The following is a 15,830-nucleotide window of genomic DNA, read 5'->3' on the forward strand; positions in this document are numbered from 1 at the left end:
ACAGCAAGTGGTAACACAGTCATCCTTATTCATCCCAACAATTAGGGAGGGATAAATACTCAGTGCAATAGCACAAACTGTATGCAGAGACAGAATAAGTAGGAGACTGCCTTTTTAGTAAAAAGACTATTAGGACTTCCAGGGGGCAAAAAGTCAAGATGATGAAGTAGAATAGCACTCAGAAAAGCTCTCCCAACATTCTTCTCCAAACAATTTTAAAATAACACCTCAAATTGATTTATAGAGTGGCAAAGCTAAACAAGGTCAGAGTGAGACATTCTTCAGGCCAAAACAACAGAGGAAAAAGATCTGTAACAGGGGGAAGGAGACTGACCTAGGTATCATGTTGATGAAACACTAGTAGTGAAACTAGATGGTAGAAACAGAAGCAGTAGTAGCTTTGGGACATCCTAAGCCAGAAATTGTAAGGGAGTCTAGAAAATGCTAGGAAAGAGATTACAGGTTACCTCTGTGATAGCACTAGATGCAGGACCAGATGTTCCTTGGCAACACCATTGCATATACCCACTTCTGGGCCAACATTCAAGGTCAGAGAGGAACATTTTAAGCAAAGATGGATTAGAAGCCCTAATAGGTAATACCAATTCTGGCCCAGAGATCAGAGACTCTGACAAATAGTATCATTTCTGGTTCCAAAGAAGGAGAGGTCTGGAGGATCATCAATATTAATTGTAATTGCAAGGAATCAGAGGGCCTTACTGGGTAAAAACTAAGGTACATACCATGACAGTAGTTGCCACACCTCTCCCCAGATCATATCAACTTGTAAGCACCAAAACCTTCCAAGATTTCAGAACTAGTTCTTAAAACAGCAGTGTGAGAAAACCTGAAACTTGAAAGAGAGCCCTTTCCTACTCCCATGCCTAGACTAGAGCCCAGTATTAACATAAAGTTCCAAATCAAGAAATAGGGTGGAAAATGAGCAAAATATAAACAAACAAACAAAAAAAACAAAGTGACCATAAAAAGCTACAAAGGTGACGGGGAAGATCAATACACAAATTTAGAAGACACAATGAAGTCAAAATAGCTACAAGCAAAGCTTTAGAGGAAAAAAAAATATATAAATTGGACAGAAGTACAACAAGAATTCCTGGAAAAACTGAAAAAATTAAAAATCAAATAAGAGTGGTAAAAGAAAAAATAGTTTAAAATGGAAGCAAAGGAAAAATTATGTAAATTATGGTAAAAGAAGTATGCAAAAAGCTGAAGAAAATATCTTAAAAATAGAATTGGAAAAATGGAAGAAGAGGTATAAAAATTCACTGATGAAAATAACTCCTTAAAAAGCAGAACTGGCCAGATGTAAAAAGAGTTACAAAATCTCAGTGATTAAAATAATTCCTTGAGAATCAAAATTGGGTGAATACAAGCTAACTGCTCCATGAGACATAAAGAAATAATTTTAAAACAAAGTCAAAAGAATGAAAAAATGGAAGAAAAGGTGAAATATGAATTTTGAAAAAGAACTGACCTGGAAAATAGACTGAAGAGAGATAAGTTAAGCATTATTTGACTATCTCAAAGTCATGATTAAAGAACAATCCCAGAAATCATAATTCAAGTAATTATCAAGGAAAAATGCCCTGGAATCCTAAAACTAGAGGTTAAAATTGAAATTGAAAGAATCCACCAAGCTTTCCATGAAATAAATCCAAAAATGAAAACTTCCAGGAAAATTATAACCAAATTCTAGAGGTTCCAGGTTAAAGGGAAAATATTTCAAGTAGCAAAAAAGAAACCATTCAAATACTATTGAGCCACAGTCAGAATCACATAAGATTTAGTACCTACCACATTAAAGGAGTAGAAGACTTGGAATATGATGTTCTGGAAAGCAAAAGAGTCAAGATTACAACCAGTAATAACCTACCTAGGAAAACTGAGTATAACCCTTCAAGTAAAAATTGGATATTTAATGGAATAGATAACTTTTAAACATTCCTGATGAAAAGACCAGAGTGGAATAGAAAATATGACTTTCAAGTATAACTCAAGAGAACCATATGAAAGCAAACATGAAAGAGAAATCATAAGGGAATCAATAAGGTTAAACTGTTTGCCTTTCTATATGGAAAGATGATACAAGTATCTTCTAAGAACTTTCCCATTAGGACAGTTAGAAGGATTCTACATAGAAAAGAAAGTACAAGATTGAGTAGAATGTGTTAGGAATGATGTAAAAAAAATAAAATGCATGGATGGGAGATTCCTTTGTAAAAGGAAGAATAGAAAATTATCTCATTCAAAAGAGGTACATAAGGAAGAGTTTTTACATTGAAAGAGAAAATGGTGGGGGCAGGGGGCAGCCAATACTTGAACCTCACTCACATTTCACTTGGTTCAAGAAAGGGAAATACATATATATGTGTGTATGTATGCATGTGTGCATATGTGTATGTATCTATATGCATATGTGTGTGCACATACATATGTTAATAGAATTTTATCTTACCCAACAAGGAAATAGGAGAGGAAGTCGATAAGAGAAAAGGGGAATAACAAGGAGGACAGATAAAAGAAGACAGTGGACAGAAATCAAACAGACTTTAGAAGAGGGACAGGATTAAAAGAGAAAGAAAAATAAACAGAAGAAAATAGGATCACACTTAGCAATCATAACTGTGAATGTGAATCAGATGAATATAACCCAGAAAATGGAAAGAGATAACAGAATGGATTAGAAACTAGAATCCAACCATATGTTGGTTACAGGAAACACATGAAACAAAAAGACCCACACAGAATAAAAATAAGTGGTTTTAACAGAATCAATTATGCTTCACATGAATTGAAAAAGGAATGAGTAGAAGATGGCGGAGGGGAAGCAGCAAGCTGCCTGAACTCTCCTTCTGTTCCCTCAAAACGAACATTAAATCAAGCCTCTGGATGGATTCTGAAACTACAGAACCTGCAAAGAGACAGAGAGACACAGTCCTCCAACCAGAGATAATTTAGAAGACTTCAGGAAAAGGTCGGTCTGACTCGGGCAAAAGGGAGGCCCAGTGCAGGGCAGCAACCCAGCACCAAGGGGGTCGGGGCAAGTCAGCAGGAGCTGTGGGCCACAGCCAAACAACTGAGGCCCCTGGAACCTGGTTCAAAAATCTGGTGGCCAAGAAGGACAGTGGAAAAACCTACATGCACCGGCCGAGAGAGCCACGAACGGGTCAGGCGAGATCAGACTCCGGGGTCCGGCACCTGGCTGGCCGAGCACAATTAGACAGGAAGTGCAGGGTGGGGGATCTCCACACAACATAAAGGCCTCAGAGTAAAAACCCGGTAACACAGCACCTATACCCTTGCACAAGAAGCCCAAAACAGGGACCCTGGTGCCCCCAGAGCAGACCTCAACTTAAAAAATAAATAAATAAGCTGCAATAATGAGTAAGAAGCAAAAAAGAGCCCTCTCCATTGAGAGCTTCTGTATCATTAGGGAAGAAGCCAACACAAACTCAGATGAGGACAATAGCCTCAAATTACCTACATCTGAAGCCTCACAAGGGAAGGTGAATTGGTCTCAAGAACAAAAAGCCTTCCTGGAAGAGCTCAAAAAGGATTTTAAAAATCAATTGCAAGAGGTAGAAGAAAAAATGGGGAGAGAAATGAAAGGAAAACAAGAAAACTATGAAAAAAGAATCAGCAGCTTGGAAAAGGAAGCACATAATTTCACTGAAGAAAACAAAACCTTAAAAAATTCATTTGGCCAAATGGAAAAAAAGGTTCATAATCTCATTGAAGAAAACAATGCCTTAAAAATTAAAGTGGGACAGTTGGAAAATAAGGAATCCATGAGACATCAGGAATCAGTAAAGCAGAATAAAAAAAATGAAAAAATAGAAGAAATGTGAAATACCTCATTGAAAAGACAACTGATCTGGAAAACAGATCGAGGAGAGACAATTTGAAAATCACTGGACTGCCTGAAAGCCATGACCAGAAAAAGAATCTAGACACCATGTTCCAGGAAATTATTAAGGAGAACTGCCCTGATATCATAGAATCAGAGGATAAAATCATCATTGAAAGAATCTACTGATCACCTCCTGAAAGAGACCCCAAAAGGAAAACTCCAAGGAATATTGTAGCCAAATTACAGAATTATCAGGTGAAGGAGAAAATACTCCAAGCAGCCAGAAAGAAGCAATTTAAATATCATGGAGCCACAGTCAGGATTGCTCAGGACCTGGCAGCTTCAACATTAAAGGACCGCAAGGCTTGGAATATGATATTCCGGAAGGCAAAGGAGCTTGGATTGCAGCCAAGAATCTATTACCCAGCAAAAATGTGCATTTTCTTTCAGGGGAAAAGATGGACATTTAATGACATTGGGGACTTTCAATCTTTCCTGGTGAAAAGACCAGAACTGAATAGAAAATTCGATCTCAACATACAAGACTCAAGAGAAGTTTAAAAAGGTAAACAGAGGGGGGAAAAAAAGGTTACCCTATTAGGTTAAACTGTTTATATCCCTACACAGGAAAATAATACTCATAACTCTTAAGAACTGAAAATGTATTTGGGCAGAGAGAAGGACTTTACATAGAGGGTAAAAATATAAATTGTCTTTGATGTGATGATACAAAAGAATTAAGGGGTTAAAAAGGGAGTCTATGGGGAGGAGAGGAAAGGGGAGGTGGAATGGGATGAATTATATCATATGAAGATGTGGAAAAAGAAAAACCTATTACAATAGAGGGAAAGAAAGGAGGGGGGAACATTGTGTCAACGCTATTCTCATTAGATCTGACTCAAAGAGGGAATAACATATACATTCATTGGGATAAAGAAACTTAACTCATTCTTTACGGAAGCAAAAGGGGAAGGGAAAGGGGGGGACTGATAGAAGGGAGGACAAAAGCAAGGGAGAAAAGGGTAAAGAAAAGAGAGGGGGTGATAAAAAGGGAGGGCAGATCAGGGGAGGCATGGGCAAGAAGTAAAACATCAGTGAGGAAGAATAGGGTGAAAGAAGGGGGGAAAAGTACAAAGGGGGTAAATAGAATGGAGGGGAATAGACAGTCAGTAATAATAACTGTGAATGTAAATGGGATGAACTCTGCTATAAAATGGAAGTGAATTACAGAGTAGATTAAAAACCAGAATCTTAAAATATGCTGTTTACAAGAAACACATTTGAAGCATAGAGATACACACAGAGTAAAGGTAAAAGGCTGGAGCAGAATATATTATGCCTCAGCTAAAGTAAAAAAGGCAGGGGTAGCAATCCTTATCTCAGACAAAGTGCAGGCAAAAATAGATCTCATTAAAAGAGATAAGGAAGGAAATTACATCTTACTTAAAGGTACTATAGATAATGAAGTAATATCAATATTAAATATGTATGCACCAAGTGGTATAGCATCCAAGTTCTTAGAGGAGAAGTTAAATGAGTTACAAGAGGAATTAGACAGTAATACTGTACTAGTGGGGGATCTGAATCTCCCCCTCTCAGAATTAGATAAATCTAGCCAAAAAATAAATAAGAAAGAAGTGAAAGAGGTGAATAGATTACTAGAAAAGTTAGACATGATAGATGTCTGGAGAAAATTGAATGGGGATAGAAAGGAATATACCTTTTTTCTCAGCAGTACATGGCACATTTTCAAAAATTGACCATGTATTAGGGCACAAAAACATCATAGTCAAATGTAGAAAGGCAGAAATAGTAAATGCATCCTTCTCAGATCATGATGCAATAAAAATTACACGTAAGAAAGAGCCAGGGAAAAGTAGAATGAAAACGAATGGGAAACTAAATAATTTCATTCTAAAGAATGAATGGGCCAAACAAGAAATCATAGAAACAATCAATAACTTTATCCAAGAGAATGACAATAATGAGACAACATACCAAAATCGATGGGATGCAGCTAAAGCAGTGCTTAGGGGAAAATTTATAGCTCTAAATGCTTACATGAATAAAAAAGAGAAAGAGGAGATTAATGAATTGGGCATGCAACTTAAAAAGCTGGAAAAAGAACAAATTAGAAATCCCCAATTAGACACTAAATTAGGGATCCTGAAAATTAAAGGAGAAATTAATAAGATTGAAAGCAAAAAAACTATAGAATTAATCAATAAAACTAAGAGCTGGTTTTATGAAAGAACCAATAAAATAGATAAAATATTGGTTAATTTGATTAAAAAAAAAGAAGAAAACCAAATTACCAGTATCAAAAATGAAAAGGGTGATGTTACTACCAATGAAGTGGAAATTAAATAAATAATTAGGAATTATTTTGCCCAACTGTATGCCAATAAATTTGACAATCTAAATGAAATGGATGAATATTTACAAAAATACAAACTGCCCAGGTTAACAGAAGAAGAAATAAAATCCTTAAATAAACCCATATTAGAAAAAGAAATTTAACAAGCCATTAATGAACTCCCTAAGAAAAAATCCCCAGGGCCAGATGGGTTTACAGGTGAATTTTACCAAATATTTAAAGAACAATTAATTCCAATATTATACAAATTATTTGGAAAAAATAGATGAAGAAGGAGTTCTACCAAATTCGTTTTATGACACAAATATGGTGGTGATACCAAAACCAGGCAAAGCAAAAACAGAGAAAGAAAATTATAGACCAATTTCCCTAATGAATATTGATGCTAAAATCTTAAATAAGATATTAGCAAGGAGATTACAGCTAGTGATCACCAGGATAATACACTATGACCAGGTGGGATTTATACCAGGAATGCAGGGCTGGTTCAACATTAGAAAAACTATTAACATAATGAACCATATCAATAAGAAAACCAACCAAAATCATATGATTATCTCAATAGATGCAGAGAAAGCTTTTGACAAAGTACAACACCCATTCCTAATAAAAACACTAAAGAGCTTAGGAATAGGTGGAGCTTTCCTTAGAATAATAAACAGTATTTACCTAAAGCCATCAGCAAGTATTATATGCAATGGAGATAAATTAGAGGCATTCCCAATAAGATCAGGGGTGAAACAGGGATGTCCATTATCACCCCTATTATTTAATATTATTCTAGAAATGTTAGCTTTAGCAATCAGAGAAGAGAAAGGAATTAAAGGAATTAGAATAGGCAAGGAGGAAACAAAACTATCACTCCTTGCAGATGATATGATGGTATACTTAAAGAATCCTAGAGAATCAACTCAAAAATTACTTTAAACAATTAACAACTTTAGCAAAGTAGCAGGATATAAAATAAATCCACATAAATCATCAGCATTTCTATACATGACCAACAAAGTCCAGCAGCAAGAGATAGAAAGAGAAATTCCATTTAAAGTAACAGTAGATAATATAAAATACTTGGGAGTCTACTTGCCAAGACAAACCCAGGAACTCTATGAACACAACTACCAAACACTCTTCACACAAATCAAATCAGATCTAAATAATTGGAAAGATATCAATTGCTCATGGATAGACAGAGCTAATATAGTAAAAATGACAATACTGCCTAAATTAATTTACTTATTCAGTGCCATACCAATCAGACTACCTAAAAATTATTTTATACAGCTAGAAAAAATAATAACAAAATTCATCTGGAAAAACAAAAAATCAAGAATATCCAGGGAAATAATGAAAAAAAATTCACAGGAAGGTGGGTTAGCGGTACCAAACCTGGAGCTCTACTATAAAGTGGCAGTCATCAAAACTATCTGGTACTGGCTAAAAAATAGAGTGGTAGATCAATGGAATAGGCTAGGCTCAGGAAATGTAGTAGTAAATGACACTAGTAATGTAGTGTTTGATAAACCCAAAGACTCCAGCTTCTGGGATAGGAACTCAGTATTTGACAAAAACTGCTGGGAAAACTGGAAGATAGTATGGCAGAAAATAGGCATAGACCAACATCTTACACCTTATACTAAAATAAGGTCAAAATGGATACATGATTTAGACATAAGAGGTGATACCATAGGTAAATTAGGAGAGAAAGGAATAGTCTACCTATCAGATCTTTGGAAAGGAAAACAGTTTTTGACCAAACAAGAGATAGAGTATATTATAAAATGCAAAATGGATGATTTTGATTATATTAAATTAAAAAATTTCTGTACAAACAAAAGCAATGCTTCCAAAATCAGAAGGGAGGCAGAAAGCTGGGAAACAATTTTTGAGGCCAGTATTTCTGATAAAGGCCTCATCTCTAAAATATATAGGGAACTAAATCAAATTCATAAGAATCCAAGTCATTCCCCAATTGAGAAATGGTCAAAGGATATGGACAGGCAGTTTTCTGATGAAGAAACCAAAGCTATCTATTCCCATATGAAAAAATGCTCTAAATCTCTAATGATTAGAGAGATGCAAATTAAAACAACTCTGAGGTACCACCTGACACCTATCAGATTGGCTAAAATGACAAAAAAGGAAGATAATAAATGTTGGAGACCTGTGGGAAAATTGGAACACTAATTCAATTGTTGGTGGAGCTGTGAACTGATCCAACCATTCTGGAGAGCAATTTGGAATTATGCCCAAAGGGCGATAAAGCTGTGCATACCCTTTGACCCAGCAATTCCACTTTTAGGTCTTTTTCCCAAAGAAATCATGGAAAGGGGAAAGAGACCCACATGTACAAAAATATTTATAGCTGCTCTTTACGTGGTAGCAAGGAATTGGAAGTTGAGGGGGTGCCCATCAATTGGGGAATGGCTGGACAAGTTGTGGTATATGAATACAATGGAATACTACTGTGCTGTAAGAAATGATGAGCAGGAGGAGTTCAGAGAAACCTGGAGGGTCTTATGTGAGCTGATGATGAGTGAGATGAGCCGAACCAGAAGAACATTGTACACAGTATCATCAACATTGAGTGTTGACCTACTGTGATAGACTATATTCTTCTCACCAATGCAATGGTACAGAAGAGCTCCAGGGAACTCATGATAGAAGAGGATCTCCAAATGCAAGGGAAAAAAAAAAAAAGAACTGTGGAGTATAGATGCTGATTGAACCATACTATTTCTTTTGTTTTGGGTTCTGTTTTTTTTTTTTTTTCTGTTTTGAGGTTTTGCATTACTGCTCTGATTTTTTCTCTTCTAACAGGATTAATGTAGAAATAGGATTAATGTTATTATGTGTATATATATATATATGTGTGTGTATAGATATATATCTATATGTATGTGTGTATAGATATATATCTATATGTATATGTATATAGATATATAGATATAACCTATATCAGATTACCTGCTGTCTAGGGGAGGGGGGAGGGAGGGGAAGGAGGGAGAAAATCTGAAATTGTAAAGCTTGTATAAACAAAAGTTGAGAACTATCTTTACATGTAACGGAAAAAATAAAATACCTTATATGTAAAAAAAAAAAAAAGGAATGAGTAGCAATCTTGATCTCAGACAAAACAAAAGCTAAAAAGGAATAAGTAGGGAAACTATATCTTGCTAAAACGCCTATTGACAATTAAGTTATACTGATACTAAATATGTATGCACTAAATGTCATAACATTCAAATTCTTGACAGAAAAGTTAAATGTTTTATGGGAGAGAAGAGACAATAAAACTATAATAGTGGACAACCTCAAATTTCCCTTCTCAAACCCAAATAAATCTAACCACAAGATAAATAAGAAAGAAATAAAGGAGATGAATAGAATCTTAGAAAAGTTAGCTATTATTGAACTCTGTAAAAAACTGAAAGGGAATAGAATGGAATATATATTTTTTTCTCAGTTGCTCATGGTATTATCACAAAAACTGACCATGTATTAAGGCACAAGAACCTCATGACCAGATGTAAAACAGCAGAAAAATTAAATGCACCCTTTAAGTTCATAATACAATGAAAATTACTTTTAATAAAGAACCATGGAAGAATAGATGAAAAAATTGTAAATTAAATAATCTAAACTTAAAAATGAGTGAGTAGTTTTTGTCAAATACTGAGTTCCTATCCCAGAAGTTGGAGTCTTTGGGTTTATCAAACACTACATTAGTAGTGTCATTTACTACTGCATTTCCTGAGCCTAGCCTATTCCATTGATCTACCACTCTATTTTTTAGCCAGTACCAGATAGTTTTGATGACTGCCGCTTTATAGTAAAGCTCCAGGTTTGGTACCGCTAACCCACCTTCCTGTGAATTTTTTTTCATTATTTCCCTGGATATTCTTGATTTTTTGTTTTTCCAGATGAATTTTGTTATTATTTTTTCTAGCTGTATAAAATAATTTTTAGGTAGTCTGATTGGTATGGCACTGAATAAGTAAATTAATTTAGGCAGTATTGTCATTTTTACTATATTAGCTCTGCCTATCCATGAGCAATTGATATCTTTCCAATTATTTAGATCTGATTTGATTTGTGTGAAGAGTGTTTGGTAGTTGTGTTCATAGAGTTCCTGGGTTTGTCTTGGCAAGTAGACTACCAAGTATTTTATATTATCTACTGTTACTTTAAATGGAATTTCTCTTTCTATCTCTTGCTGCTGGACTTTGTTGGTCATGTATAGAAATGCTGATGATTTATGTGGACTTATTTTATATCCTGCTACTTTGCTAAAGTTGTTAATTGTTTAAAGTAATTTTTGACTTGATTCTCGAGGATTCCTTAAGTATACCATCATATCATGAAGATGCTATTTTTTTTAAAGCTATAGATACATTTTATTTTTATATCATCTTAATGTGCTAATATGTTGCTTTTGTCATACACTGTGCTTGTCCTAGAGGATAGGTCTGATTAGGTAATTTCCTTAATCAGTAAACTACAATAACTCCCAATTAACTCCAGGATCAGATATTAAAGTTGCTTGCCCAGGACCACATAACTAGCAAGTATAAGAAGAATAGAATAACAAGAAATAGTCAGAATAGAGAACTAGGAAAGGGCAGTGTCACGAAAACATTGAGGAGACATTATCCAGGAAGAGAAGGAAATCACAAGTGTCAAATGTTCTAGATGCTAGCTTCTTACACTGTGGGTCATGATGCCATATGGGGTCACAGAACTCAATATGGGGGTCACAAAAAATTTGGCAACAATAAAAGGTTATGTATACTTATTTTATATACCTATATGCCTGGGGTTACATAAACAATTCCGAGTTAAAAAGGGGTCAAAAATGTGGGGAAAGTTTAAGAAACCCTGCTTTAGAGACAACAAGGAAGATTAGGAATGAGAAAAGGACAGTTCTCATAGGGAGTTAAGAGAATATTCAGAATTTCAGCTGAATTATGAGGTTGGGAGCCAGACTATACAAGGTACTGAATGTTTGATCCTTTTTTCTTTTAGCATCAGGTGCACCCACGTATATGTATGAATTTCAACACCGGCCAAGCTTCTCAAACAACCTGAAACCAGAAACAGTGAAGGCAGACCATGGGGATGAAATTTTCTCTGTCTTTGGGGCTCCATTTTTGAAAGGTTATTGATCTCTGCTCATTACAAATACCTGATAAAAAATTACTTACTGATTATTTGGAAAATAATATTTAACTTTAACATTTACTTAGCCCTTTTAATTTACTAATTATCCCACTTGATGTTCACACCATCTCCTATGAAGCAGAAAATCAAGTCAAGTCAATAAGCATTTGTTAAGTACTTATAATGTTCCAGGCACTGTACTAAACACTGAGGAATCAAAGGTAAAAGACAGCCCTGTTCTCAAAGAGCTCAAAGTCTAATGAGAGAAACATCATTTAAATATGTACAAACTAGATAGATGATTGATAGATAGATAGATAGATAGATACATAACTGGATAGATAGATGATATATAGATGATAGACAGACAAAATTGGAGATAGCCATCTCAGAAAGAAGACTCTAAGACTGTGGAGGACCAGGAAAGGCTTCTTTCAGAAGGTATAATTTAACTGAAACTTGAAGGAAGCCAATGAAACCAAAGCAGTTATCAGGAGAGTGAGAATTCTATTTATATGGGGATGGTTAATGACAATTCACTGTTGGGAGATGGATCTTGTGTAAGGAACAAGAAGAAATCCAGTATCACTAAATCACAGAGAAAAGGGTGGGTGGAAATTTAGATATAAAGGAGACTGGAAAGGTGGAAGTGGTTGAGGCTATGAAGGCCTTTAAATGCCAAAAACAGGATTTTTATATTAATCTTGGAGATTAAAAAAAAAATCTTGGAGGTGATAGAAAGTGACTGGAGTTTCTTAAATGGGAATTGGTATTAGCTGTTCCTTCCAGGTAAGGAAGGCCCTGAGAGAAGAGAACATTCCCTAAATTTAGTGGCAGAACCAGAACTAGAATGAAGGCTCCCCCTACCCCAGGCTCATTTCACCAGACTATATATACTAAGCCTTATTTGTCACAACAAAACAAGTCTTTCTTCTTGCTACAAGGAGTAAATGGTATCTGGGACTAAATGAATGGAAGTGTAGTGTATAGAATAAATATAGAATACGTATGCCTATAGTGTTCTTTGTTCTCATGGTTTCTGGCATAAACTAAAGAATATCTAGTTGACAGGAACCAAGAGAGGGAGGGGCCTTTAGATTTTGTCCTATGAGGAATGGTTGAAGGAAACAAGCAGGATATTTAACCTGAAGAGAAGACTTTGCAGGATATATCAGTTTTTTCAAGTATTTGAAGAGAGACCTAGGAGCTGTGCATGGAAGTTGTAGAGAGATGGACTGCACTTTGATGTAAGGAAGATTTCCTAATAATTACAACTGTCTCAAAGTCTCCTTCTGTTTCATGAGATCATCATTTTCTAATCACTAGAGGTCTTTAAACAAAGGCTGAGGGTAGCTAAGTGGTACAGTAGATTAGTAATAGACCTGGAATCAGGACAACCTGAATTCAAATCTAGCCCCAAACACTTACTAGCTGTGTGACCCTGGACATGTTATTTAACCCTGTTTGCCTCAATCTCCTCATCTACAAAATGAGCTGGAGAAAAGAAATGGCACATCACTCCAGTATCTTTGCCAAGAAAACCCCAAATGGAGTCACAGAGAGTTTTGTACAACCAAAACAACTGAACAACTACAACAACAAAGCAAAGGTTGAATGACCCACTTATTAGGAATGCTGTAGAAGGGATTCTTGTTGAGGATGGGTTGGATTAAGTCCTTCATCTGAAGTCCATCTGCATTCCAATTCTGATTATGAGAGCGTTCTCAGAGAAAGAATATCATGAACAATCAATCAATCAACTAGCATTTATTAAGGACCTGTTATGTTCTAGGCACCAAAGTAGGCACTTGGGGTCAAAGACAAAAATGAGCTTATATTTTGTCACTGGACCATTCACCTAGCTTTGCTTCTGGGGCCTAGCTTTCACTGATCCACCCTGCTTTAGAGGTTCCTCATAGTAAAATGAGCATAGCAAAGATGTACTTTCGAGGAGTCTGTACCACAGAATCAAAGTGCTAATCATTGTGCTCAAGGTTAATTTATACAATGGCCATGTAGCATCAATCCTTCCATGTAAGACCTTTGGTCTATGCACTGGATACCAGTTTTCCTCTCAAGCACAGTCAGTTCTGGCCACCTTTTGGCGGGTTCCTGGGGGTTTCTATGTATTTTCCACTCTAAGAGAAAATCGGAGTGTAGACTTTTATATGTTAAATGCCACTGCCAGCAAAGGCTTTAAGGTAGAATGTTTAATACTATGAATTCCTAGGCATTAGATGTCAAGTTGGAAATGGGGTAACATAAGATAATAGGATTTGGAGTCAGAAGACCTAGTAAGAAGTAAAATCTAAACTTTGCTACCTATTACTTAAAAGACCTTGGATAAGTCACTTAGTCCTTAGTTTTCCCTATCTTTAAAATAAAGGGATGGGTCTAGATTGTTACTATAAGTAAAGTTTTATAATCCTAAGTGATATTTATTAGTATTAATTATCCTCTCCAAAATGTCTCTCCTACTAAGCTATTACTTATGCCTGAAATTCCATCACTAGAGATTAATTCCTTTATGATCAGTGCCTTCTATCTAAATGTATATGCCCATTGACTGGCACTTATTAAATATTATTTAATTATTTATCAAAATTACCTGTAGAGAAAAAGAAGGTAAAATCCAGGTAGGATTAGCAAATAAAGGTAAGGAAATAAAGAGATGCTGGATCAGAGCATCACCTGGGCAGGGCACACCAAGATATATGTAACATTGTAAACTGCAGAAGTCATGGGAGAGCTCACAATTTTGTGGGAATGGGTATGAAAGGAACATAAAATGGGCCAGACTGAGTATTTTCTTCCTAAAATATTCTAGTCACATTCTAATATCTTCATTTCTCATTTTCAGGGGGCTCACCAGAGGAAGAAAAGAAACTTAGCAGGACTGTGATGAAATACTGGGCCAACTTTGCTCGGAATGGGTAAGATTAGTAACACCAGGGAACTAGTCCCCAGTAGTTTTGCTTTGGCATGTTTGGTAGGTATCTCCCTCTCCATTTTTTTAACCACCACTGCTGATTCAATGATTATTTTTCTTTTTAAAATATTATTTTTTCCAGAAACCCTAATGGAGAAGGACTGCCAAGGTGGCCTGGCTATAATCAGAATGAAGAATACCTCCAAATTAACATCAGCCTCAAAACAGGCAAAAACCTAAAGGGGAAAGAAGTGGAATTTTGGACTGAACTCATGTCAAAGGAGCCAGCTGTGGTGAAGAGAGAACACATTGAGCTTTAATCTGGTGAGGTCTGTCATAATATACTAAAGAAGCCTCAGTAGACCTCAATGGCAAAAGTGTTTGGTTTTACTTGGCATGGATGCCTGGCCCTTTGGTGGTCAGACAGCTTCTCAGCATGGAGGTGCAGGGAAAAAAGAGACAGAAATAATCATGTACCAGCCTGATGAAGGGAAAGGGGGCACAATTAATCACTGGGGGCCATGAGGAGGCTGATTATTTTTTCCTCCAAATGATTTTGGTGGGTGAGCCTGACTGGGTTGTAATAAATAAAATCCAATTTTCTTGGAATTCTTGCTACCTGTGTCAGCGTCTTTGTCTTGAGTATTGAGATGAATAAATCTTTTCTGGAAATAAAGGTATTATCCTTCATGCCCAGGATCTAGTCTGCCTTTGTTACATGTTTTAGAGGTTTGGGGTGTGGTAAAAAAAATATGAAAGTTTTTTAACAGTCGGTTAGGATAACTGAAAGACGCCAGTTTTTTTTAAGGACCACCCTTTCGGGGAGGAGACCAACGGAATGAGCTACGCACGCCAGTCCGCCTGCTGCGCATGTCAGACTGCCTGCTAGCACTCCACTTCCGGGGTGAGAGCTTAAAAGGCAAGGAGAGAACGGAAGTGGGAGCTTTTTCCTGCTCCACTGGTCTCCTGGCTGCGCTGCACAGACAGACACGGACTGGAGTTTGACTCGGCCCGGCTCTCAGTTAACAGCAAGCGCTTGACTCGGTCTCTCTCCCCAAAGGTGGCCTTGGGTTTTGGTGAGTTTTATACAGAATATAGACTAAGCCTAGACTTAAGACAATTTGTATTGTATTTCTACTTTCCTATCCTTCTAATCAACATCACCTTGTGACTACCATACAATAAAGGTCTATCTAGAAAACCAGAAGCTTCTTCCATTTACTAGTCTGGGAGATAAATTAAGGGAAAGGTTAAGTAGGGTAGATTTATGATCTAATATCCAATTTTAATCTCACAGTTGTCACAATTTAATGTATAGATCTAGACTCTAAGGTGTTAATGGACAAACTAAGCAAATACTTAAAGGGAATTTATTAAGCTCTTACTATGAACTAAACACTAGGGATCCAAATAGAAAAGTAAAGTCATACCAGATAACAGATAGGAACATATCTGATCACAGCCATAGTCCTTGCCCTAAAGGAGTTTACTTG

The 15,830-nt window shown here is 36.1% G+C and overlaps 1 protein-coding gene across 1 annotated transcript in view; it reads left to right on the forward strand.

Moving 5' to 3' along the window:
* The window catches only part of LOC122741130 (liver carboxylesterase 1-like), a 36,871-nt gene extending 21,925 nt beyond the window's left edge, over window positions 1-14,946 (forward strand). Inside the window, exons 11-13 of the mRNA XM_043984254.1 lie at window positions 11,274-11,405; window positions 14,269-14,341; window positions 14,480-14,946. Of these exons, the coding sequence (XP_043840189.1) occupies window positions 11,274-11,405; window positions 14,269-14,341; window positions 14,480-14,657 (383 nt within the window). The 3' untranslated portion in view covers window positions 14,658-14,946. The remainder of the gene's footprint in view (window positions 1-11,273; window positions 11,406-14,268; window positions 14,342-14,479) is intronic.
* The last annotated feature ends 884 nt before the right edge of the window (window positions 14,947-15,830 follow it).

This window comes from Dromiciops gliroides, chromosome 2, assembly GCF_019393635.1.
Source record: "Dromiciops gliroides isolate mDroGli1 chromosome 2, mDroGli1.pri, whole genome shotgun sequence".
NCBI classification, from domain to species: Eukaryota; Metazoa; Chordata; class Mammalia; order Microbiotheria; family Microbiotheriidae; genus Dromiciops; species Dromiciops gliroides.